Source organism: Ammodytes marinus (assembly GCF_949987685.1).
Source record: "Ammodytes marinus genome assembly, chromosome: 18".
NCBI classification, from domain to species: Eukaryota; Metazoa; Chordata; class Actinopteri; order Uranoscopiformes; family Ammodytidae; genus Ammodytes; species Ammodytes marinus.
This window is the reverse complement of record NC_137222.1, coordinates 26,897,428-26,923,173: the sequence shown is the minus strand read 5'-3', so window position 1 is coordinate 26,923,173 and position 25,746 is coordinate 26,897,428. Positions and strand designations below refer to the sequence as shown.

The window sequence follows — 25,746 nt, the reverse complement described above, 5'->3', positions numbered from 1 at the left end:
TGCTTTAAAAAAGAAATCTGTATACTCGTTGAACATGATTTGGACTAAATTGCTTTATAGGATGAAAGTGAAAAGTATCTTTTTTATTATTATTTATTTATTATTAACTTGTTCTCCCTGTTTCTCATAGATGCACAGCATTTTTTTTTTGCCATTAGAAGTATCGATTGAAACTTGGTATAACTAAGTTTCAAGCTTTCTCCTGTCTTTAAACCTGCTTTATTTGCCAGGTGCAGCTAGAAGATGGAAGATAAAGTGAAATATAGACAATAGGAACTAAAGCTGGCAAATGACTAAAGCTGGCAAATGAATGAAGTGCAGTGAAAAGTAGCCTACAATATTTCTATCTGAACTGTAGTGGAGTAGGCTATAAAGTGGCACTAAAACCCCTCAAGTAGCCTACCTCAAACCTTCCTCAGTTTCACTCAAGGAAACGTACTCAGTTCAATTATATCATTGTATTTCCTTTACTGGTGTCCAAGGCAAACAAGATGCGAATGTGATGAAATCGATGAAAACAGAGCTGATTTATTAAGGTGCTGAACACAGACGTCATGCACACAGTGCGAACTCTCGTTGCCTAAATATGGGAACGTCCCCATGCGGATCCCCAATGAAAAAACCCTGGGGCTCGTCCAGCTCTATCCCTTCTTCACGCTCTTCCCGAGCAGCAGACCCGACACGCGCTCTCGTCCACAGCCCGCTGCCCTCTGTCTCTGTCCGGATACACAGCCACACTTCTCCCGCTGCTGAGAAGCCCTAACCCCGTGCAACCATGGAGGCCATCAAGAAGAAAATGCAGATGCTGAAGCTGGATAAGGAGAACGCGATAGACCGGGCAGAGCAGGCGGAGGGGGACAAGAAGGGAGCAGAGGACAAATGCAAACAGGTAGGCTAGAGAAAGATGGAGAAGCACTGCATCTTACAAGCAGAGCAATACATTTTGAACCTGAAATTAAAGAGACAATAGCCTATTGGGATTGTGTTAACATAAATTCATGAAGCAATGTTTTAAAATTATGTTTCAAATGTGACTAAAGCATTAACAAAAAACATTAACAACAGAATAGAGCAAGTCTGTAATACTGTTTTGTCAAAGGTTTTAAGCGAATAAAGAAAAACAAAACCCTCAGCTTTGTTTTCTCGGCAGTGTACTCCAAGGAATGTTGCATTTAATCAGACTGTCCTATGAGCATAGTCATGGATGGTGTCAACAACTCAGGAACCTTGGAACAATAAACCCCACATTGTTCCTCATCTTAAATTTCATGAGCAGTAAAACTGTTAATTACACTTGAACATTAGTTAGTAGTTATTGATGGAGATCATCTAACCACTCCTAGTATGTGTGCCTCCCAGTTCGGCATTGAGAATATATTAGATAAAATTAGCATATCACAGGTATATTATATCAGCATGTTCCAATATAAAGAGCTGCTGTAAAGCAATGTCAAATATATTTTTAAGGTCATTAGAAACAGTGTCTGCATTACACTAGAAGGCACTGAAAAGTTTGTTTTTACACAAAAAAGCACGATTCAGTAAGTATCTTGGTCACAATTATTTAACTAGAAATATAGTTATTATTATATTTTGAGGGAATTTCATTATTAGATAGGCCGACTTGAAAGTCCATGGCCAGACTCATAGTTTCAAGTTTGTCATGAGGTTTGATAGAGAAAAGATCTTGTGGTCATTTAATACGTAATAAAATAATGTCCAATCTTCGTGACCGAATACATTTATGTTTGCTTCATGCATTAAGAATGTATATGGTTATGAAAAAAATTACCCAATACATGAATAACTGTCATCAAATTAAATCAAAGTTGTATTTGTATAGCCCAATATCACAAATAGACATTTGCCTCAGTGGGTTTTACATTCCTTACAGTATGACACCCTGCCCTTACACCCTTAGCTCGGCTGAGAAAAAACTCCCAGTAAAAAACCCTTTATCGGGATTAAAAAATTGAGAAACCTCAGGGAGAATTGACAAAGGAAGGAATCCCTCTCCCAGGACGGACATCCTGATGTCATATGTCTTTTCAAGGAAATCATAGCACTGCCTTGACAGTTCATAACTGCCTGATGTGAACACCTACATCCTAATCCATTTCATGTTGCTTGTCTCATGTTATTTGACACAGCAGCGTGTGTAACATCATGCAGGAACAAACTCAAATGTAGTTGTTTACTGATGCGTGTAGCAGTCAGGTGTAAACCTGATTTGTTTTAACGAATGTAAATCCTTTGGACAGCCATGTGTAAAAGCACTGCACTCTGTACTGAGTTATATTTATTTAAACATTGGTCTTTATCAATTACTAGGTTTCTATCTTTCTGTTAAATTTCCGGCTTGCTTACTCTTTCACTCACAATATAACCTATTTTAGCTATAACATACAATTAACAATCAACATATCTCCAAGTCTCTCCTGTATTGAGAAGATCAGGTAAACCAAAAATAGAACAACTTTTGAACCATGCAACTGCCCATAGCAATTGTTACCAGAGGATCCTAGCTAGGAGCTATTACAATGCCTGCATAATAAAATGTCGGCCTTGAATACTGGCATGTCTATTTCTGTGTCCTCTAAAGACCCCCACCTTCTAAGCAAGGCTCAGCCATGTGTAAAAGCACTGCACTCTGTACTGAGTTATATTTATTTAAACATTGGTCTTTATCAATTACTAGGTTTCTATCTTTCTGTTAAATTTCCGGCTTGCTTACTCTTTCACTCACAATATAACCTATTTTAGCTATAACATACAATTAACAATCAACATATCTCCAAGTCTCTCCTGTATTGAGAAGATCAGGTAAACCAAAAATAGAACAACTTTTGAACCATGCAACTGCCCATAGCAATTGTTACCAGAGGATCCTAGCTAGGAGCTATTACAATGCCTGCATAATAAAATGTCGGCCTTGAATACTGGCATGTCTATTTCTGTGTCCTCTAAAGACCCCCACCTTCTAAGCAAGGCTGTTGGTTTAGGAGTTTGAACAATGTTGACTGTAAGATCAGGGCTGTCTGTGGCTATTTGTGACTGAAAGCCTTACATGGCTACGGGCTAGGACGGACCGTCACAAGTTAAATAGGATGGACCTTTGTCCTGGGGACATTGTGGTTGGGCCACATCAGTATTTAAAATGATCTTTTTATAGTCCGTAAGCTGTGGTTGCAAATGGCAACTTGCTGAAACAATCTTTTGAAATGAGCCACTGCATGACGAGTCCAAAAGGCACGTATCTTGTCATGTACAAAAAAAAATATTAGTTTTGGTTAATTTGAATAGATTCTGGTTGTTAAAATTCTGGTTTTTATGGGGGCGCCCTTAGCTCAGTTGGTAGGGCGTCCCCCCCATGGGCCTCGGCCAGCAGCGGACCCGTGTTCGATTCCAGCCCGTGGTCGTTCTCTGCATGTCACTCCCCTTTCAGCCCCATTTCACCTCTGTCTCTACACTATCAATAAAGCATAAAAATGCCAAAAAAAAAAAAGGTTTTTATCCTCTTGGTTAAAACTATTTTGATAATCAATTGGGTGTGGAAAAAAATCTATTTTTATGCAAAAATATTTCACTGTTCACACAATGTAAGGATTTACTCCTTTTCCTATTAATTAATTTATTAATTAATTCTGTAAACATTCTGTGGTCACAATGAGCCAGAGCCCAAAGTGAAACATCCACTCTAGTTCATTCTGACGACAGAATGTTTACAAACCAAACAATCAATCAATTAAAATAATTAAAAGATTAATTCATAATAGAAAATAATGATTAGTTACAGCCCATTACAAAATAGTTCTAAATGAGCTCCCCCTCAACTTACTCCAACAGTAAAATCCTGCTTTTACACTAATGATGAGGATTTGGAATAATAATATAAACAGGCACAGGGACATTTTTTACCTATAGTTTAAGGACATTTTCCTGATGTGCACAGTTGAGATACACTGTCTTCTAAAAATTATGTTCAGACAGTTACAGAAAAGTGCAGATAAACTGAATACTGTCTTGATCACATTCATACATTTAGTTGCATGTGTCAACTAAAGCCGATTTAAAAAACAGCCCATTTTTAAAGGTGGTGATGAAAGATGGCTGAATATATTATTTTAAACTTTGCTGAACTGAAGCACAAGAACAGATGTGTTGACCGTTTTAATATTGGACCAAAACATCCATCCATCCTTCCTGAACCATTACTTTAAATTGAAGTGTTTTAGCAGCCTAAACCTAAGACAAGTTGGCAGACAAGACAATAACCCTGTTCTCTGTCAAAGTCCCTACCTTTGTACTTCCCACCATCCACTTTTACCACCACCTCCTCCGTTCATTTATTCTAAAACTTATTTGGCAAAGGAAATCATTTGTGTAGTATACTTGTATTAAAGACAGGAGTTGTTGCAATATCTTGGTCTGAAACACTGATAGAGCAGAGCCATAGAGAATACAGACCATGATCAAATGTAGTAAAAAGAGTTCCAATTATTCTTGTTCCAAATGTGACCAATATTCTTTATGGGTTTGAGTGTCAAAGACAAGCTTTCAAGCTAACTAAGATGTTTGTGTACTGTGTTGGTCTTCTAGTTGGAGGAGGAGCTGCTGGGTCTGCAGAAGAAGCTGAAAGGAGTGGAGGATGAGCTGGACAAATACTCTGAGTCGCTGAAGGATGCCCAGGAGAAGTTGGAGCAGGCAGAGAAAAAGGCCACAGATGTGAGTGAAAGGAGCTGATGTCCGGGCTCACATTACAGCTATATTAAGAGCACATTAACCTATTGTACTCAACCAGGTCAAATCTCCTCCTTAAACAGTAACACAGATGTCATGGCATTGAGTACATGTTCTATCATTCTGAAATGTTTCACATATCACTCCCCAGACTCCTGAAGGTGTCATAAGAAGTGGCACCAAGCTGTTTAACTTGAAATACAACACAGTGGTAAATTTAGACGCTGGCATTACTAGTGCAATAAATTAGCAGTGCTGAGTTTTCTGTGTTTTAAATATGCACAGAACAGTTTTTTTTACTGTCAGTCAAGTGTCAAGACACTCCCATTACCGCACTCCAGCTTCTAATAATAATTCAAAATGTTTTGAAGTTGATGTTCAGGAGTAAAATGTAGGGCTGATTGTGCTAAATCTCCAGAGCGTTATCATTAGCCACTGCTAGCAGTGTGCTGAGCAGTAGCAGAGACAGTATTAAATCTGTCATGTGCAGTATCACATTCTACCAACATATCATAAAGCCTGTCAGCACCTCAAGGCCAACGCTATCTATTCTAACCAATCTGCAGAACCTGACCTAGGATTTGGTTTCCTGTGTCGCGTATATGCTGCTGCTTGTTGGGCTGCTGTACTGTGGAAATACTTTAACCCTCATCCTACCAACATATTTATCATACATGAACTACCGACAGGGTCACTAGAGACCCCAAGCAAAACATACCAGAAGAAACCACCATCAAATAAAATAAGACATTATTTGTCTTCTATGAACAAAGAATAAGTACTGTTAATCATAATGTATATAATGCTGCAGTATTAACCTTCAGTATACCTAAATGTATTATATATTCTCATTTTTCACAAAAGGTGTCAACCGCAGAACAAACAAACACGGCTTAGTCCACGACCAAACTTCATTGTGGCTCAACTTTTGCAACAAAGCACTTCAGCTGGGAAAACATGGTGTTGACCAATCCAATTTGTGAAATAAAAAAAATTACTGAAAGTGTTCATTGAATTTTCTACCTTGAACTGGTCAGTGTAATGTTAATGGTAAATGTTGCCTCTTAGCTTACTCTCAGAATTTGCTCTGAAGACCATTAATTATGGATAGGTATGACATATATGCAGGTTTCCGTGAGTTAAAAGTCATCGCATTTATGACCAATTATAGTGCAAAATATCAGAGTGACACAGGAAAAAGTGGAACCCTCCTGTGCGCAGTGTTCCTGGGATGTTACCAAAGATGGAAAAGAATTGGAGCAATGCATTGCTTACAGGAGTCTACTCCTGTAAGCAATCTGCTACTGTTTACACCATCTCTGCCTTAGGACACTGTGTTCTATTCACACAGATGCATTTACTGATGATGACTTACCTCCTTTTCTCTTCTTCAAAAATCTGATTTCTGAAGGAATCAAAAGACTAGTGTTGGCGCTCCTGTATGGGTGTCCAGTATGGAGCCAATTCTGGGACAAAAGTTTGTTCTTTAGGAATTAGAAAGTTGAAAGTGAAAGTTTCATCAACAATCAACATTCAACAATGTATTTAAAATAACAAGAAGTGTAGAATCAATCAACTCTGGAATGATTTTGAATAATTTTTTTATTTACATTTTTCACTTAAAATAAATGTTGATATTTAAAGTCTTATTCTTATTCTATTTCTTCAGTTGCAGATTTTATGTTTACTCACATTCATATTAGATTTTTATCAGTTTCAGATCTTTTTTTCTGGCTGAGACTTTTGTCCTTTAGTTTGCTTGGTGTGGCATAATGAGTGACAGACTAACAAAGCAATGAGGACCTTCCTCAGTTGTGTTGCCTTCAGGAAAAGTAGCTACTAAAACAAGCATGAACCAACACTTTTTATTCACCAATTTCACAAAATGTTGGTGAGACAACATGATGCATTAGCCAATCATAGAGAATGAAATACAACCTATGAATAATATCAAATATATGTATGATTAGTTTTTTTCTATTACTGTTTAACAGTATTGCCATTAAACAATACAATGTTTAGGTTTATTCGGCTTAACTCTTCTTTCTTTTGAAAAAAATTATCACACATTAAAAAATATGGAATAATGTTCGTCACTTTCTGAAGTGGGATGTGACCTTGACCTGTGATCCACTGCAGAAACCTGTCAGGTGTGATGGAATATCCCTGTTACAAAACGACCTATCATCACTATTTAGGATCATTTCATAGAGTATCTTTTCAATGATAGCTAACAATTCTTACTTTTGCACTGGAACTTTTACTACTATTGTAAAAAACAGTAAACAATGTAAGGCAACTAATACTGCTTGCTAGACGGAACTTTGGGGGTTTCCCAACAATGGACGCAGCAGACAGTCTTATATTAAAACCATCACCGCTGCTGCATGTAACACTATTACATTGGTGAAGTTTGTATTTATCAATGTAGCGAGTTCCCGCGGCTATGTGCGCGTCTGTTTTATGTTGGCGAGCCTGAGCAAGTAGCCTATATGTTAGAGAAGTTTCACATCAGGCCAGCCTAGGCTATTATGTAGCCTAGTGACACGCCGAGTCCTTTTATTTATTTATTTTTGCCTCGCACCCGGCCGAGAGTCAAGCAGCTCCGCCGGGCGGAGTCCGCCCGACAGCATGTCATTCAAATAGGCTGCTGCATCCAAATCATCCCGCAATCACCAATTTAATACCAGAAAAGTTGCCAGCGTGTCTGTTTCTCCCCAGCGCACAGCAAAGGAGATATATACAGTCCCCTCCATAAGTATCGGAACAGTGAGGCCAATTCCTTTATTTTTGCTGTAGACTGGAAACATTTGGGTTTGACACCAAAAGATGAATATGAGGCAATAGCTCAACATTTCAGCTTTCATTTCCAGGTATTCACATCTTGATCTGATACACAACTGAGAAGATATCATTTTTTGAAAAGGAACACCACATTTTTAGGCGAGTAGAAGTATTGGAACAGATAGACTTTAAATAAATTAAAGTGAATAAACCGTAATATTTTGTCGCAAATCCTTTGCTTGCAATAACTGCATCAAGCCTGTGACCCATTGACATCACAAAACGTTTGCATTCTTCTTTTGTGATGCATTTCCAGGCTTTCACCGCAGCCTCATTCAGTTGCTGTTTGTTTTGGGGGATTACTCCCTTCGGTCTCCTCTTTAGCAGGTAAAATGCATGCTCTATAGCGATTAAGTCTGGAGATTGACTTGGCCAGTCTAAAACCTTCCATTTCTTGCCCCTGATGAACTCCTTTGTTGTTTTTGCAGTTTTTTTGGATCATTATCTTGCTGCTTGATGGAGCATCTTCCAATCAGTTTGGTTGCATCTTTCTTTAAATTGGCAGACCGAATGTTTCTGTAGACTTCTAAGTTAATTTGGCTGTTGCCATCATGTGTTACTGTGGTGTTGTCAAGATGAACCTTTACCAAAGTGATGAAAAGGCTAAAGTTTGGAGAAAGAAAGGATCTGCTCATGACCCCAAGCATACAAGCTCATCTGTGAGAAACGGTGGAGGCAATGTCATGGCTTGGGCTTGCATGGCTTCTTCTGGGATGGGCTCATTATTCTTCATTGATGATGTAACACATGATGGCAACAGCAAAATTAACTCAGAAGTTTACAGAAACATTTTGTCTGACAATTTAAGAAAAGATGCAACCAAACTGATTGGAAGATCCTCCATCATGCAGCAAGATAATGACCCAAAACACAACGAAGGAGTTAATCAGGGGCAAGAAGTGGAAGGTTTTAGACTGGCTAAGTCAATCTCCAGACTTAAACGCTATAGAGCATGCATTTCACCTGCTAAAGAGGAGACTTAAGAGAGTAACCCCCTGACACAAACAACAACTGAATGAGGCTGCGGTGAAAGCCTGGAAAAGCATCACAAAAGAAGAATGCAAAAGTTTGGTGATGTCAATGGGTCACAGGCTTGATACGGTTATTGCAAGCAAAGGATTTGCAACAAAATACTATGTTTTATTCACTTTAATTTATTTAAAGTCTATCTGTTCCAATACTTCTGCTCGCCTAAAATGTGGTGTTCCTTTACAAATAATGATATCTTCTCAGTTGTGTATCGGATCCAGATGTGAATACCTGGAAATGAAAGCTGAAATGTCGAGCTATTGTCTCATATTCATCTTTTGGTGTAAAACCCAAATGTGTCCAGTCTACGATTGAACATTGAACATGTTCAATCGGCGGCGGGCAGTCTTTCAGTTGGAGCAATTTGATTTGTGGAGGGCTAGCGAATCAGTGAATCCCGGAAGTGAGGCGGGTAGCACAAACAGCTAACAACAGTTAGCCATCGTTTTAATGTGTTTGTTTTTCGTTCAGCGAGTACTCACATGCATCAACCCTTGTTGACTGCTTGACACCATGCTCAACACTCTGCTAAAAATTGTGCTCTTTATGGTCCATAAATATAAATACGTATTTCTATCTATGTTTATGGTCTAGAGAGCCGTCCCATCATTTCCGGCTTCCGTATTTTTTCGGGCCACAATACAGATTAGCGCCGCCTACTGTTATGGAGACATTACGTCCCGCGCAAGCGCAGAGCGTACGGAAAGTCAGCAGTCGGTTTGGTGTGTTCTTTGCACTTTTTCGGCCGCGACGGGAAGACTGGAGCTCCCTGAATCGGCAGTCTCCATTTTCGGGTAGTCGGACTGGTGTGTCCTGGCCTTAATGTAAGCGGTGAGAGCAAACGGTGTAGAAGGCTGCTCTTGTTCCACAGCGGTTCCTGTAAAAGCTCAATAGCTTTGGCAGCTTTAACTCCTGCCTTTGGTCCCTCTTTTTCTGTGACCCGCATTTGTTTACGCTTCATTCTCGGTTTATCTCATAAATAGTATATAAAATGGAAGTAGCATCCGGGCAAACCTCAGTTATTCCAACTGCATCCAATTCTCCTGGCTTAAGCTCGTCGCCATCTTAAGAGGTTTTCACTACGCCTCACTCCTCTTGCCGAAAAAGGGTATTGATGTGACGTCGGGGGGAGAGAGATAGGTAAATAGGTTTAATAAGACTGTGAAAACGGCTTGTTTAACAAATGAGTCAATGAAAAATGGCTCACTGTTGGTACCACCTCGTAGTGGCTACTGTAGTGGCTACTGCAATGTTTGTCACTTCCGCATTGGATGCTAAAGTGGATCGCTGTGGTCGGGGCTTAGTTTATCTCTTCTCTTTCTTCCCTCTATTTACTGTTTTGGATTTTACGCTGTTAACTGGGGCCAGCCAAAAATACAACAGTGGTAGTAAACTCTCCCTGCGTTCCAAATCGCATACTCTGTCTTTTTTCTATTCTACATACCACATCCGAAGATAAAAATAATCTAGTTAGGATGCAGTAGGCATTCTATTGGGACATACTTTTACTATTTTATTTCATCATAACATTGCGCCTTGATCTTGCCTCTTGCTTTTATATCCGTCGCATCCCCGTTTGTTTTCATATGGAGGCTTCGTCGATGTGACGTCACACATGCGCACCGGATTGTGGGTCAGAATCGCCCAAATAGGATGCAGTTTTCAACACTAACAAATAAAATAAATAAATATACAAATATATGCACATTATAAATAAACACAGCTTTAAAATAGTATATTAAAATTAATATTAATGAAAACATATTAAATTAAATAGATTAAAAACAATAAAAAACAGGTCAGCTTTACAGACAAAATTTCCTTAAGAAGTTCTTGAAACATAGACCTATTGGCCTATATGCTTTTTGTCAATGATTTGGTAAAATTCTCAATAATAACTCATTTGAATTCTAAAACATTGGAAAGATGGGCTGGATAAGTTGACCTTATGGATGGATAGAATAAGATAGCCGCCCTAAAGTAACTGTTCGTTGAATTTTCAAAATATAGTAATAGGCCTACATCCTCAGGCGCCAACTTAATAGACTGATCTGATTGAGTGTTTACATATTTTTCTAGGCCTACTTTTTAGCCTAGAGATGAATCTGAATTAGCAGCTGTAGCCTATGTTCAATAGCCTGTCATGGAGTGTGTGGGGGAAAGGAAATGAAGGAAATGTCAAATATCAAATAAATGTATAGCTACACCACAATTGCACCTGCCAGTGTTGTGAAGGTGTGGCGTCCTACAATTTATGTTTCGCTAATGGATTGCTTTATTTTGAAACTGTTACCGGAAAAATACTACCTTCATTGTGACCTCTGACATCGTTTCCACGGAAACAACGATACATTAGGGAGTAGGAGTAGAGTAGTTGAGTGTTTGCAGTATGGCGGCTTTAACATCCATAGATGCGGTAAGAAGGAAAATCCAGACCCTGCAGCAAGCGGCTTACGAGGCGGAGGACCGGGCCGAACTGCTGCAGGAGGAGGCGGACATGGAGAGGCAGGCCAGACAGAGGGTAACACACGAACAACCGCAAAATATTGACATACTATGAATAAACTTCTTGTGACTCTCAGTAGCATTGCATTTTGAAAGATAAATAACAATCAAGCAGGGCCTATTAGATGTGGAGCAGTAGTCTATCTCTAGTCGAAACTAAACGTCAAAGGTAAACCATAACCTGTTACGTTTGACCGGAAGTAGGTCCTACAGCTTCATTACTATGTGACTTTAAATAGGCCTATGTGAAAACATGATAGCGTTAAAAGGCTTCAATACATGTCCATGAGCGACACAAGATTTCAGTAGCCAACTACTCGAGATGAAAAAATATATAGAGCCTAGGCTTAATATTTTTGAAAAGGTAGACCTAATGGTTAAAATAATTTAGCCTGCAAAGTACAATTTTGGAAAGTAAATTTGACTTCAGGACCTAAGTTTGCATTCAAGCCTAGGTTCATACATTTTGACACACATTTTCCTCTTAAGCCCACTTAGATGGGACAAATAAATAACTTCTGACTAAGTAAGAAAAAACCAAAAAACTAGCTTACAGGCTAAATTTAAGCTTAATTTAACTATTTAGAATGTATTTATTGTATATATTTCTTATTTCATCTTATCTTATTTTATCCTTTAGGGCTACTTATTGCACCTTGGATCGGAGATAAACGAAATTTTGATTCCTGTGTATGTCTGGCACATATTGTAGAAATCGGCAATAAAGCGACTTAATACTGACAATAATACCAAGATAGCGAACAAGATATATCATTTCTATGTCAATCTAACCCTAACCCCTCTTTTAGACTGACTCTTTAAATTTTTCTCTTCCTTTTCTTACTCTAGGAATGGTGGTTTTTGTATTAGTTCTTTATTAGTTTGTTTCTGCTACGTTGAGCCAAACCTTTACTTCACATAATGAACGAGCTACAATGTCAATGTGCTCTCAGTTTAACTTGAAAAATCTAGCTGAATGTCCAAGGTATTTTATCACAGTTTTTATGGTACACGTGGACTTGTGGCACTTGTTCCTGTAATGTCATGAAATAAACCGAATTGTATAAATAATTTAATTTTAGTATTTGATGTTGGCTGTTTTAGAGGCCTCTGCCATACAGGGAATTGTCATTCATTGTGGCTATAATTTGTTGTTGTGTGTGTGTGTGTGTGTGTGTGTGTGTGTGTGTGTGTGTGTGTGTGTGTGTGTGTGTCCAGGCTGAGGCAGAGGTGGCGTCCCTGAACAGGCGTATCCAGCTGGTAGAGGAGGAGTTGGACCGAGCTCAGGAGAGGTTAGCCACCGCGCTGCAGAAACTGGAAGAGGCTGAGAAGGCTGCAGATGAGAGTGAGAGGTGGGGAACTTCATGTCCACACACCTACATGTTGGGATGTAGTGGGGGAAAATCAAGCACTTAAACTATTCTATTCACTTACTGTAGAAGTTAGAGGGGGGAGGGGGGGGGGTTGCAGTGAAAGATGTGCTTTTTTTGACCCTGTGTTTTGGGGCATTTTTGGTCATTTCAAGGGCAATTTTATCAAATACACTGTAAAACATTCACACCCCTACAACATCATCTGGCTTATTTTTTCAGATGTGGTAAAGCTCTTCGAGAACTTAAAACATTTCATATTATTGAGTTGGACTCATGACAACTTATCTGATAATCATGTGTGAATGATGAGTCCCTTTTAACAATTCAAATAGTAGTCAGATCTCCAGACATTCATGAGTTTGATGTTACATCCTCAGTGGAATACTTAATATAACTACAAACATACAGTGGTTTGTGACTGACTTCTTCTTCTCTTTCAGAGGAATGAAGGTCATAGAGAACAGAGCCACTAAAGACGGGGAGAAGATGGAGATCCAGGAGATGCAGCTGAAGGAGGCTAAGCACATCGCTGAGGAAGCCGACCGCAAATATGAAGAGGTGCTGTAATCAAACACAAACACTCTGCACTACGCACACAATCTGGAGTGTGTTAAAGGAAAAGTTTAACATTGGGAAGTTTTAGCGTTTTGCCTCACTTTCCGGATCAAGTAAAGGTGACCGGTGCATTTAGTGATGTTGTAAAGTTTATATTGTGACTTGCTCCCCATGACCACCAGTGTTTCAGCTCAGCTAACCTGGATGAGCCAGAGCGACCTTTGCCCATTTCCATATCAAAAATGCACGCACAGTTACAAGAACGGGTTCTGTTGCCTTTTCTTAAGCCAGAGAGTGAGACAAATAGATTTGGAACACAATAGTTGTGTCAGTTATGATTAATGCACAATAAGTATAATGATAAATGACTCTTAACAGTATAAGAAAATCGAGTTGTTGTGAGCAGTGGGTTGAGTGTGTGCTGACTGTCTGCAGGTTGCTCGTAAACTAGTGATCCTAGAGGGGGACCTGGAGCGCTCAGAGGAGCGTGCTGAGGTGGCTGAGGCGTAAGTCAACACCTGACCCATGACAACTCTGACACAAGAGACACTTTACATAATGCATGCGCCAATAGTAGAGACCATGTGATTGCTACCATGACAACATGTCGTCTAACACGTTTACTTCCCATTGATGAATTTCTAACTTTACATAGGAGCATTGAGTAAGCATTTATATTGATAGGAGTGGGAATTCTGGACTCATCAGTCAAAATGTTTCTCTTATCAACTGCAACTAATTATTTGTTGTCAATTAATCTTTTGATTTATTTTTCTATAACTTGAATAAACATTTGGTCTATAAATATCACAACATTTTGAAAAAATTGCCAATCACTGATCCTCTGAAAAGTTTCTCTGATGTGAGATACAGTCTAAAAGCCAACGACAGTGGGTTCACAATTCTATAGAAAAATATCTTATATTGGAGAAGCTGAAACTTACATTGACTTTACCTAAAAGATTAATCAATTATTGAAATAGTTGCTGATTCATGTCTGTTGATTGAATTATTCATTATTTATTTCAGCAATAAAGCCAAGTGTGATGCACAAGCTGTAGTACATAAGGAATGCACTAATCACATGTTTGTTTTGATGTCATGCATTGGCCTGGGGGACTTGTTGTGTTGTGGCTGGACTAACCCTGCAGGAGAGTGAGGGAGCTGGAGGAGGAGCTCAGGCTCATGGACCAGAACATGAAGTCCATGATGTGTGGAGAGGAAGAGGTAGATACTGAACTAAGACCAAGGTGTTAACTGGCTGGCTCCACTCCTCTCTCCTGCACTCTCAGCTCATCTCTCTGTTTTCTCTCTTACATCAGGCATGTCCTTAAAGCAGTGCCTAACCAATAAGTCTGCTGAGTTTTTCTTTTCAACAAATCCATCAACAATACCAAAAGGGAAAAAATATTTATTCAAGGGCATAGGTCAAAATAATAATAATCAAAATTACGCGGATATCGAATACTAATGACAATTAGAATTCCTCAACAGTACGTTGTTTGTTTCATGAGTTTAGGATGGACTTTTTAAAATGTTTTGAAAGACATTTGAATGGCTTTGATTCTATGGGAGCTTTAGTGTTATGCGTGCTCACAAAGTAATCTTTGTTCAACCTTGTTAAAATCATTTTTCATTCAACTGCTGTTGTGGTAGCCCATCTCTTTCGATACACAATGAAAATCCCAGGGACATTTTTCAGGAAACTCGATGAAAGAAATACCAACTCAGAGATTGCAGTGAAGTACAGAACCCTAACTCTGAATGCTAAAGCGGAAGTGCTGTCACAACAGTATTGACAACACATCACCATAAACACAGTGTAGGCTAGTTTGACCCCTGATGCCCCAAACTGTGGATTCATCTGTTAAAATGAATTGTCCCCAACAAATGCAATATTTCCTTTTTTATTCGAATAAAATATATTGCTCAACCATTTAAAAAAATTACTGTGCCTTTTTAAAAACATTCATTTTCCTTTATTTAACCTCGAAAGATCAATTGAGGGGTGACCCTCTTTTACAATGACGTCGAGTTTGTACATATACACAATATACAATGAGAATACATAACAAGTTTACACACACACACACACACACACACACACAGACAACAACAATTTAAAACATTCAGATCAATTGAATGAGAGACATAATAGCCTAATTAAAACAGTTACAAGTGTAGAGGGGCTGATTCAAAATAATAATTTTAAATTGGTTAACAGTTATGAGTGTATTTATTTTAATTGTATGTTGTAGGCTGTTCCAGGAGTCAGGGGCACTATGGCTAAAAGCGGTTTTACCAAGCTCAGACCGGGCATAGGGGACATATAACATGAGCATGTCAGTTGAGCGGGTTTGATAAAGCCCATCTGAAATAAGCAGCATTTCTGTCAAATATAGTGGTAGCTTTCCAGTCAGAGCTTTATATATAAAAATATGCCAATGTGCATCACGTCTCTCCTTAAGGGAGGACCACCCAACCTTTTCATATAAAACACAATGGTGTGTATCATAAGCATCTCCTGTAATGAATCTCAAAGCAGAGTGAAATACAGAGTCTAGGAGTTTAAGGCATGAACGAGATGCATGCCGATAAACCACATCACCGTAATCAAGGACAGACATAAAAACTGCCTCAATAATCCTTTTCCTACTGAACAACGGGAAGGTGGCTTTATTCCTATAAAAATAGCCAATCTTTTGTCGGAGACGACAGACAAGATTTTTTATGTGAAATGTAAAAGAGAGTTTTTCATCTATCCAGATGCCAAGATATTTATATTCAGTGACTCTTTCAATATGAGATCCATTATTTGTGTGAATAATAAGATCATTAAAATGTGTAATTCTTGCTCTGGAAAAGCACATATATTTTGTTTTTTCTATATTAAGGACAAGCCTGAGATCCACTAGACAGTTCTGCAGGGTGTTAAAAGAGCTCTGTAGGTTCTGAACAGATTGTTGCACTGATTCAGAAATGCAATACAGTACAGTGTCGTCAGCATACAAATGGGCATGGCAGTTTTGTAGTGATGAAACAATGTTATTGATGTAAATTGTGAATAGGACTGGACCTAAAATTGAGCCCTGCGGAACACCATTTGTAACTGTTAAAAACTCAGTTTGGTAGCTTCCCAGCTTAACTGACTGCTGTCTATCAGAGAGATAGTCCCTAAACCAGCTACATGTAGAATAATCAAAACCAATTTCATGAACATATTTGTGGGCTGTCTTCAATCGGAACCAATTGGCTTGAATCTGTGAGAGAGCAGGAAAGTCCAAAGGCTTTCACAGACGGACTGACACATTGTTGTTTTGTGTCTTTCAATAGGAATTTATTTACAGTAAGAAAAATAAAATAGAATAACAAAGTTCTTGAACTTTACTTTGTGAGTTGTCTATTGTACTGTATATCTTATTTTGGCAGTAATGAGCCCAGCCCCTGCCCACATTGTCCCTTCAAAACACCCTGGCATTTTGCCAAAACCCTTGTTCTCTTTCTTACTCAGTCAGAAAGTAATCAGTTTCATTTAGTCTCGGAGTACGACAGACAGAAAGGTGTTAATTAAAAGGTTGTTGGAAAAGTGGCCCTTTTATAGTGGGAGGTTTGTTTTCTTCTGCTATCCTACCTTTCAAATCACTGCTTTTTCCTCTCTTGCTTTTCTTCTTTCTTCCATTGCTCAGTAAATCAGGTGACCTTGAAGAAGAGTTGAAAAATGTCACCAACAACCTGAAGTCACTGGAAGCCCAGGCTGAGAAGGTACAGTAGGAGCTGAGGGTCAGGATTGGCCAGAGAGACAGTTTACAAGCTGTCCATTCTGATGAATTCAAATTGACCAACATGGAACTTCTAGCTTGTTTTGATTGGGACGTAGACATGAGCCCCTTTTACACAGCCAGTGAAAGCCGGGAATATGCCGGCCTTTCGGCCCTCCGCCCTGCTGTATAAATGCGACAGTTGCGGAACGAGGGAAGAAAGGTGCGAGTGATCGTTCCAGGAATTTTACTACCTCGGGGGGTAGTAAGATTCCCGACACGATCAGTTCCGCCTCTCTGTTTAAATGCTCCAGCTTGTTGTTGCGGAACAGGGGGGCGTTTGACGTTCCATAGTCTACGTTCTAAACATGCGACCATGTTAGCAGTTGAAGGACGTGTGTTTAACATTAACCACGGCGGCCTGATGTCCCGTAAAAATCACCAAATAAAAGGAACGGTGTATAATCTAGCTGATCATAAGGTCCGTTGCTCAATCCAAACCCCCGCGCTTCATTTTGCAGAGTGTATGAGTCTATTTCTGCCCAGGAGAAGTTGTACAATGGAAAGCTAGGCTAGGCTAAGTAAGGGATAAAGTATAGCGAACGGGTCACTTGCTAGAAATAAAGACCGACAAGCTGAAGCAGGAGTCCGACGCTTGGTTCTGTGTAAATAACACAGAAGCAAGCAAAGCCGGCATATTGGAGTGATGTTGTTCCGTCAATATGCCGCAATCTCTGTGTAAAAGGGGCTAGAGTTTCAGACATAGAAGAGCTACATAAGTACAAATACAGAAAAGTATTAATACATTTTATGTTTGGATTTCAGTACTCACAAAAGGAGGACAAATACGAAGAAGAAATTAAAGTTCTTACTGACAAACTGAAAGAGGTGAGATTTTTCACATTTGTGTTACGGTCTTACTGTTCTCCATGTGAACTAAATGAGCAGAGAGTGTTGACATAGTTCAGACTGCGTATTGACACATGTTGTGCTCTGTATCCCAGGCTGAGACCCGTGCAGAGTTTGCAGAAAGGTCTGTGGCCAAGCTGGAGAAGACCATTGATGATTTGGAAGGTATTTTTAAATTCATCTGATGTTTCTGCCATTCCATCCACTGACAGCATCAATACTGAAATGTGTTATGGTAACAAACTGCTTTACTAATCTCAGTTCTGTGTAGAAACTGAATTGATGACTGGCTGGAAAGCAGTGCTGTGTAAACCAATGATGATTATAAGGACAATTATGTTAGGATCTGTTGAGGCTTAGCTTGTCTCAGATCAGTAATCAGGTTGTTCTCAAGTGCCATCCTGAGCTTCTGATGTGTTTGAAGTGGAGCCCACATCTGCATGGTTCTCACTCTCTAATGCTCAAATCCTACTGTCTGCATCTGCGTAGCCTCAAGGACTCACATGATATGAATGGCATCATCTGCCAATGTCTGCAAGGTTAGAATAGTGCACCCTTAATGTACAAACGGTGCACATGATTGCAGATGCGGATGCCATTGACTCACTGTTGACACTGCAGTAAGCCGTTGATCCTGACAGATTTGGACAAAAGCAGTAGTGTTCATATGACATCACGCAACAAGTGCATGTATAGGAAGCAAGGGACAGAGTGGATGCATGGCCATCAGGTAATGTTATGTGACTATGTCAGAAATAATAGTACTATGACAATGGTGAAGCAAAGTAAATTTAGATTTAGTACTGTTCGACAAACATTGTATGTTCTGGTCTTCCCGCCATATATCCGATGTCTGAGGGCCTGCGTCCACCGAACATGCATTTTAAAGTTGTTATGTATGTTTAGTGAGCTGCCTAACAAGTTGATGTGAGCACTTTAACACCAGTCAATATAGATCATGGCTTTCACTGCTGTTTCCATTTTCCATTTGTTGAACTCAAGTGTTTCTTGTCCTTTACCTTTCATTCAATTTCAATTCTGTGTTTGTCTGCTTGGTCTCTTGTCTTTCTATCTGTCTGCGCGTGTGTGTCTGCGCGTGTGTGTGTGTGTGTGTGTGTGTGTGTGTGTGTGTGTGTGTGTGTGTGTGTGTGTGTGTGTGTGTGTGTGTGTGTGTGTGTGTGTGTGTGTGTGTGTGTGTGTGTGTGTGTGTGTGTGTGTGTGTGTGTGTGTGTGTGTGTGTGTGTGTGTGTGTGTGTGTGTGTGTGTGTGTGTGTGTGTGTGTGTGTGTCCTCCTCCTCCAGATGAGGTGTATGCTCAGAAGCTGAAGGGCAAGGCTCTGAGTGAGGAGCTGGACCTGGCCCTGAACGACATGACTACCCTGTAGCCTGTCTCTCTCTCTGTCTGTCTGTCTCTCTCTCTGTCTGTCTCTCTCTTTCTCTCTCTCTCTCTGTCTCTCTGTCTGTCTCTCTGTCTCGCTCTCTCTTTCTCTCTTTCTCTCTCTCTGTCTGCTGCTCCTACAAACACTGCTCCTCCTGCTGTCTGCTGGTTTGTTCCATCCCACAGTGGTATCAGGGGCTACAACGTTCTAGAAATGCTCTGCTTAATTCACCCACCCTTCAGTAAGCTGTATCTGCTATCTTTCTAAGTCACCACAACCCCCCTCCTCCCCACCTCCAAATATACGTATTAAAAGTTTTCTTGACTTTTCTTTCACTTTCCAGTCTGGTGTTCTTTCTCTTCCCTTCATATTTGAATGTTGAATGCACCATTGTGGTGCACTTTACAAGAGGTTGTTTTAAAGAGAAAATTAATATAGTTCAAACACTTATTGAAAACAGATATTAATTGAAGGCAGAACAGTTTTCAGTATTAGAATACTTTCCATTACCTTTTCAGTTTTCAGTTGGTGCAGGAACTTTATTGTAATATGCATTGGCTAAAAAGTTTGACATGTTACTAGGAGCATTTCAGAACTCGGACATTAAGCGTTTTTCTTACAAGAAACGTCTACATGAATCTAGCTTATATTTACAATTGATTCGGTAACACTTTACAATAAGGGTACACTAATTAACGGTTAGTTAATGCATAGTTAATGCTTTTTAAACATTAACTAACTGTTAATGCTTAGTTATTTACCGTTAGTTGATGCTTCGTTAAGAATTAAATATCATTAGTTAACTAATCCTTAATTAAGCATTGACAAAGCATAACCATTAGTTTGGTAAATGATTATTTAGAATTAACTAAGCAGTTATTCACGGTTAGATAATGCTTAATTTATTAATATCTTATCTAAGCCATAGTTAGGTTTATAAGCAAGCAACATATTAAAGTAACTGGAAACACATTTTAAATGCACCCCTCTAATGCCCTCTAAACATTAATTCACATTTTCTCTACTGTATGACGATGGGTTAACTGTGTCGGACAGACTCCTGAGTAAGAATGGAGTCGCAGCGCGCTCTGCTGTATAAAAAGACTATGTTAATATTCAGGTAAAACCAAGGCTGTGTTCCAATACCCATACTTTCTGCTATTTAGTATGGTAGAAAAAAGATTTAGGATGTCCCAATTATTGTGGTCGATTTAGTATGCTTAAAAATACCTGGATGTCTACTAGATCCGGCCCAGATTTCTGACCCACAATCCAGTGCGCACCGGAAGTGACGTCACATTGACAGAGCCTCCGTTTGAAAACAACGGGGGATGCGACTGATATAAAAGCGGCAAGACCGAGGTGCACTGTTATGATGACATAATTAAGTAAAAGTAAATCCCAACTGTAGTATGCTGCATGCTAACTAGATAATTTTTATGGTCAGATTTAATATGTAGAATAGAATAAAGAAAGAGTATGTGATTTGGAACGCAGGGCATGACACGTTTAAGGCATACTAGGTCATTATGGAGAATGTTTGTTGACAAATCACTTTTTGTCAAAAAAGGTTTCGTTTGACTTTGGTGTGGAACATTAGACAGGGGGTCTGGTGGTCCTTCCCCAGAAAATTTTGAGCGTCAAACACATTTCTTGCATTATGGTGAATTTTCATTCACCAATCTGTGCCTTTTCTGCATCAATTTATGGTGTAAATGTCTTTATTCCTGTAATGGAAAAGACAACATTCTGGTTCTGGCTAAACCAAGTATAATGGAATATAATGCAGTATATCCTGAATTGTTTCAAACTTTCAGCACATTCAAAATACAGTCATATGAAAAAGTTTGGGACCCCCTTCTAATTTTGGGGATTTTTGTTCATCATTAGCTGGGATTTCAAAGAAGCAAATTCCTTTTCATATATGACATACCTTAGGGAAATAGAAGCAATTCAGCAGTGTCATTTTGTTTATTGGAATAATAGAAAATATGCAATAGGCATCATAACAAAATTTGACTGGTGCATAAATTTGGGCACCCCAAAAGAAAAATGACATCAGTTGAGCCTCCTTTTGCAAAAATAACAGCCTCTAGACGCCTTCGGTAGCCTGTGATGAATGTCTGGATCCTGGATGTAGGTATTTTGAACATTCTTACATACTAAAGCGATCCAGTTCAGTTAAATGTGATGGCTGCCGAGCATGGAACGCCCGCTTCAAGTCATTGTACCGCAACGGCCATATCAGAACATTGTACTTTTCCCTCTGCAGGAATTTGAACTGTGTTAAGGGTCATTGTCTTGTTGGAATATCCAACCCCTGGGCAACTTCAACTTTGTGACTGATGATTGAACATTATCCTGAATAATCTGTTGAAACTGGGTTGAATTCATCCAACTATCGACTTTAACCAGGGCCCCAGTCCCTTAAGTGGCCACAGCATGACCAAATTTGACAGTAGGTAGCAGGTGTTTTTCTTGGAATGCAGTTTTCTTCTTTCGCCATGCAAAGCGCTTTTTATAAAGACCAAATAACTAAATTTTTGTCTCATCAGTCCAAAGCATTTTGGAATTGGCTTATCGAGTGACCTCTCCAGGTTACATATAAAAAAAAAAAAAAAAAAATATTTATATAAAAAGAAAACAATTACCAAAACCAAGCAAACAAAACAAAAACAAAAAACATCAAGACCCACAAACAATCACAAATGAATAAACTGCATTTAAATAAAAAGAAAAGAAAACTCAAAAGAAAAAAACAACAACAAACAAAAATAAGACAATCATTCAATAGCCACTCGACTGCACTATCCCTCCAGCAATTGTTCTTTTAACTTCTTCCTGTATACAGGCAAAGAGGATGAGCTGAACACCAGGGGCCTGTTTCAGGTAGCTGGTTTTACATACTCTGAGTTTAATCCTGCGCTCTGAGTTGGTAAACTCAGAGCGCAGGGTTGATGAGTAACTCTGGGTTTTCGGTTTCAGAACAGTGGATCAGCGTTGGGTTTATCAACTCTGAGCGTGTTCACTCTGGGTGGAGCATGTGCGTAAAAGCCATCGTCAATGGATCGCTGATAACATGATTCACCATGGAAACAGAAGAAACAAATGCTTGATCCTCCCACTTCTCCACTTCTCAAAAAAGAAAAAAAGAAATCTCCGCTCCTCCCACTGAGTTAGAAATATTAACGAATGAGTTTATGGTAGCCTATGGAGAAGAATTAACGGGATATTGTCTCATAACTCTGATCTAATCTCCTTGGCAATTCAGAAAAAAAACAGAGCAAACATTTTTTGTCAAGATAATCATTTCGCTTCCGTATGAGAAGCCATTGTCTATTTTAAAAAGTTACTCATATCAGCTGTAAAGTAATAAAGCTGGCGCGGCACAGCATTGCTGACAGTGTTTTATATTCACTGTATAATATGTTGGCAAGCTATAGCCTAATAGCCTACTGTGCAGTAAACAGAACAGACTGTCGCTTCTTTTAAATGGGGAGTGAAAGACATTAACATCAGACACATTAGGTGACAGTTTCCATTGAAGAGCCTGATTGATTTATTACCAGATCCATTTTCCTCAAGTGATCACAGTTTAAATGATTATATCATTGTTATATTCATATTAGGCTATTTAACGAGGCTCGTCTGTGACTTTAGGATCGCACAAGTAACGATCGCGTGCAGCCGCAGCGTTACATGAATCCACCTGACATAAATCTGTTCAGTGGCACAGACGTTAAAAAACATACAATACAAATAGCTTTATTAATCTGAATGTAGAGCATGTCACGATGTGTAAGGTGGCCGCCTATATGAACGGACCGAGGGCTGAGAACAAGGCTACTGATCAGATAAATGATCGGTCAAACGTAAAATCATCAGGAAATGATAAAAACATCCCGATGGAGTGACTTTGCTTTAAACTGTACAGGGACGCGTGTGACAGTGACACTCTTTCTTCAGTCGGAGCTGCAGCGTAAAGTGAAACAAACTCAGGGTAGGTCTAACCACCTCCCGAGCAGGTTAGACCCACGGCGTATGTTGCCGCAGTAACTGACTCTCGGTTGCGCTGAACCTGCTACCTGAAACGGAAAACCCAGAGTTTCCACTAACTCAGAGCGAACAAACTCTGGGTTGCCTCAAAACCAGCTACCTGAAACAGGCCCCTGGTGCCAATAGCGATTCCATAGCGAAACACCTCTGCACTTCACAAAGTTCTGTCCTCTGGTGGTATGAGAAAAAGGAACGTGCAGCATGTCTCTTTGTCTGGTTAACATAGAGTGAGATTTCACATTGCTCGGGAAATATAATTGGAAGTGTTCTGGTAGGGTATGACCTTGAAATTTGACTTTATAGACAAAAATACACGTTTGCAAGATATTTATATTATAAACGGTTAGTATTTTAAGTTTAAAGAATAAAGGAAAGGATGGATAAATACCTTTTCTCATGATTAAACAGACATTTCTATGAGGTTCAAGGCTTAACAACATAATCCAACCAATTTTGTGTTTAAAGTGATCAGTTTTACATGCTGTTACATGCATTAAAATCAACAAAACCACAAGGGTTCCCATATTTTTACACAGCCAGTTTTTCACATTTTATTTTATTTCATTCAACCAAATACTGCTTTTCAAAAAATATTTGTTTGGAAAACATCCCAGTACTTAGCTGTTCCTGGTAAATTAAAGACATACCACTTTTATCTTTTTTTTTGTGAAAGCAGAGTCAATTATAATGCCGGCTGAGAGGGGTTCCCAAACTTTTTCATATGACTGTATCACACATGTTTTAAGACGTTTTTTTGTAGGAATCATGTAGTGCATCTAAAAAACAAATAAGTATATAGTCTGTTGAACTAAATATCGGGCGTCTGTCATTGAAATAACATATTTTTTCTCAGATCTTTTTACAATCCACAAGGTTAAGTTTAGCCTTTTGAATATGATATTAATTCCTAAAGGTAAAACAGTGAAGTTTATTGGGCTAAACAAGCTAGCTACTTACACCACAACATTGTATTGCCTGGAGCGGCGCTAGTCAGAAGCCACTGCAAACGCTTGGTGGTCGGCAAGGTTACAGTTTTCTTCGATCGCTAACCCACAGTGGGCACAATTGTAGTTCAATGTGCAAAACTCTAACTACAGTCTGCACTACCAACAGTCACTAGAGCTGAACAGTTCACTTCACCTGCAAAATAGGCTCAGTGCAGCAAACACTATGAACCAGCCTCATTGAGATAACGCATACTGTCAGAACACACTCAGACTGAAAACACTAGCATCAAACCACAAAACACAAATTACAAACTTTTACTGTAACCATTACAGTTTGAATAATTTGAGTTACTTCCCACAAGTTACGTAATATTTTCTTTGTGGAAAGAGTTAAATTATTTCACATGAAATTGTTTATTTTATAACATACCAGTTTTTTTTTAAGTAAACAAAAATAAATTAAAATCAGAAGTTTGCTTCAATAGATACATATATTTATTTTATTGATAACATTCCCAAACTTAGTATGTATCTGTGTATATATTCTATAATTGTAATACAGAAATAAATTACTGTAATGTCATTTACTGTAAGGATGCAATTCTAAGCTGTTTGTTTGCTGGAAAAGTCGTATTACAGATGCAACTTTAGATCTTTGCAGATTGGGTTGGACCCTCAACCCTGCCTCTCTCTATGAGAGCCCATGATTTACAAAAGGGTCTATCAGTGTAGCCCTTACTGTATTTCATCAAAAGCTATGGGCTCTATATCTTTTAAGTCTTTCTCCAAGCATCCACTCTCTCACTGCTACTCTTCTCCCTCCAACAACCTGTCTTCATTGGTCCATTTCCAAAAAAAAAGTATTTATGAGCTTTCTCTATATACTGTATATATGTTCACTAGCAAGTCTAAATTAAGACAGCTTCTTAGTGTTTCAGTTGAAATTGCAATCCGCAGTGTTTAAAATGCACCAGGCTGAAATCCATTCTGTTTTGAATGTGTGTGTTGTGGAATTGAAATACCACCCTTTAAAAGATGAGAATTTAGGCAATTAATACGAGGTGACACAATGTTTAAATACAAAAAGATAGAACAGAGGGGTATACTACAAAGCAAACTCAACAGAGCCCGGCTCTCTTTTTTTGATCTGGTTCAACATAACACATACCCTCGCTCAGAGCTAACCGGTATCACGAAGGCAGTTATCAACCTCTTATGTTGAACGAGAGTTTCAGCTTCAGGCTCTGTGCGCGTCCCCATGAGAGGGGGCGTTTGGCCGTCATTTGACTCTGCTTCCGCACAGACTGGACTGATCTTGTGCCGCTAACTTTACACAAACGGACTGATTGTGAGCAGCTGAGTAAAACAAAAGTGTGTCGCCAACTTCATTCAAGAGGAAGAGTTTGTCAGTCTGAATTATTACAGCAGAAAACAGAGAGCCGAAAAAAACTATTACTGCAAATAGGCTAAGGAGAGTGGAATGCTGCCAGCATGGAAATTATTTATTTATCTTGCCGATCGTTCTCGCAGTGCGTAACGTGACATTATAAAACAATGAAACGTTGAACTCGGATTTAAACACTATACCATTTAGCCTAATATATATATAGGCTACTTTGCTATATTTATAGCACTACGCCTATAGTCCCACA

At 39.0% G+C, this 25,746-nt stretch overlaps 1 protein-coding gene across 2 annotated transcripts; it reads left to right on the top strand.

Annotated features, from left to right (window-relative positions):
• Positions 1–656: 656 nt before the first annotated feature.
• Positions 657–19,421, top strand: tpm2 (tropomyosin 2 (beta); the record flags this gene model as incomplete). Of its 2 annotated transcripts, XM_080047047.1 has the most annotated exons (9): positions 657–889; positions 4,600–4,725; positions 12,337–12,470; positions 12,932–13,049; positions 13,482–13,552; positions 16,733–16,808; positions 17,630–17,692; positions 17,809–17,878; positions 19,015–19,421. In XM_080047047.1, 9 exons carry the CDS (start codon positions 776–778, stop codon positions 19,095–19,097), a joined length of 855 nt encoding a protein of 284 aa, XP_079903173.1. In that variant the 3' UTR covers positions 19,098–19,421. The 2 variants fall into 2 exon arrangements, with proteins under 2 accessions (XP_079903173.1, XP_079903174.1); XM_080047048.1 differs by lacking the exons at positions 657–889; positions 4,600–4,725 and adding an exon at positions 11,003–11,134.
• Positions 19,422–25,746: the final 6,325 nt, after the last annotated feature.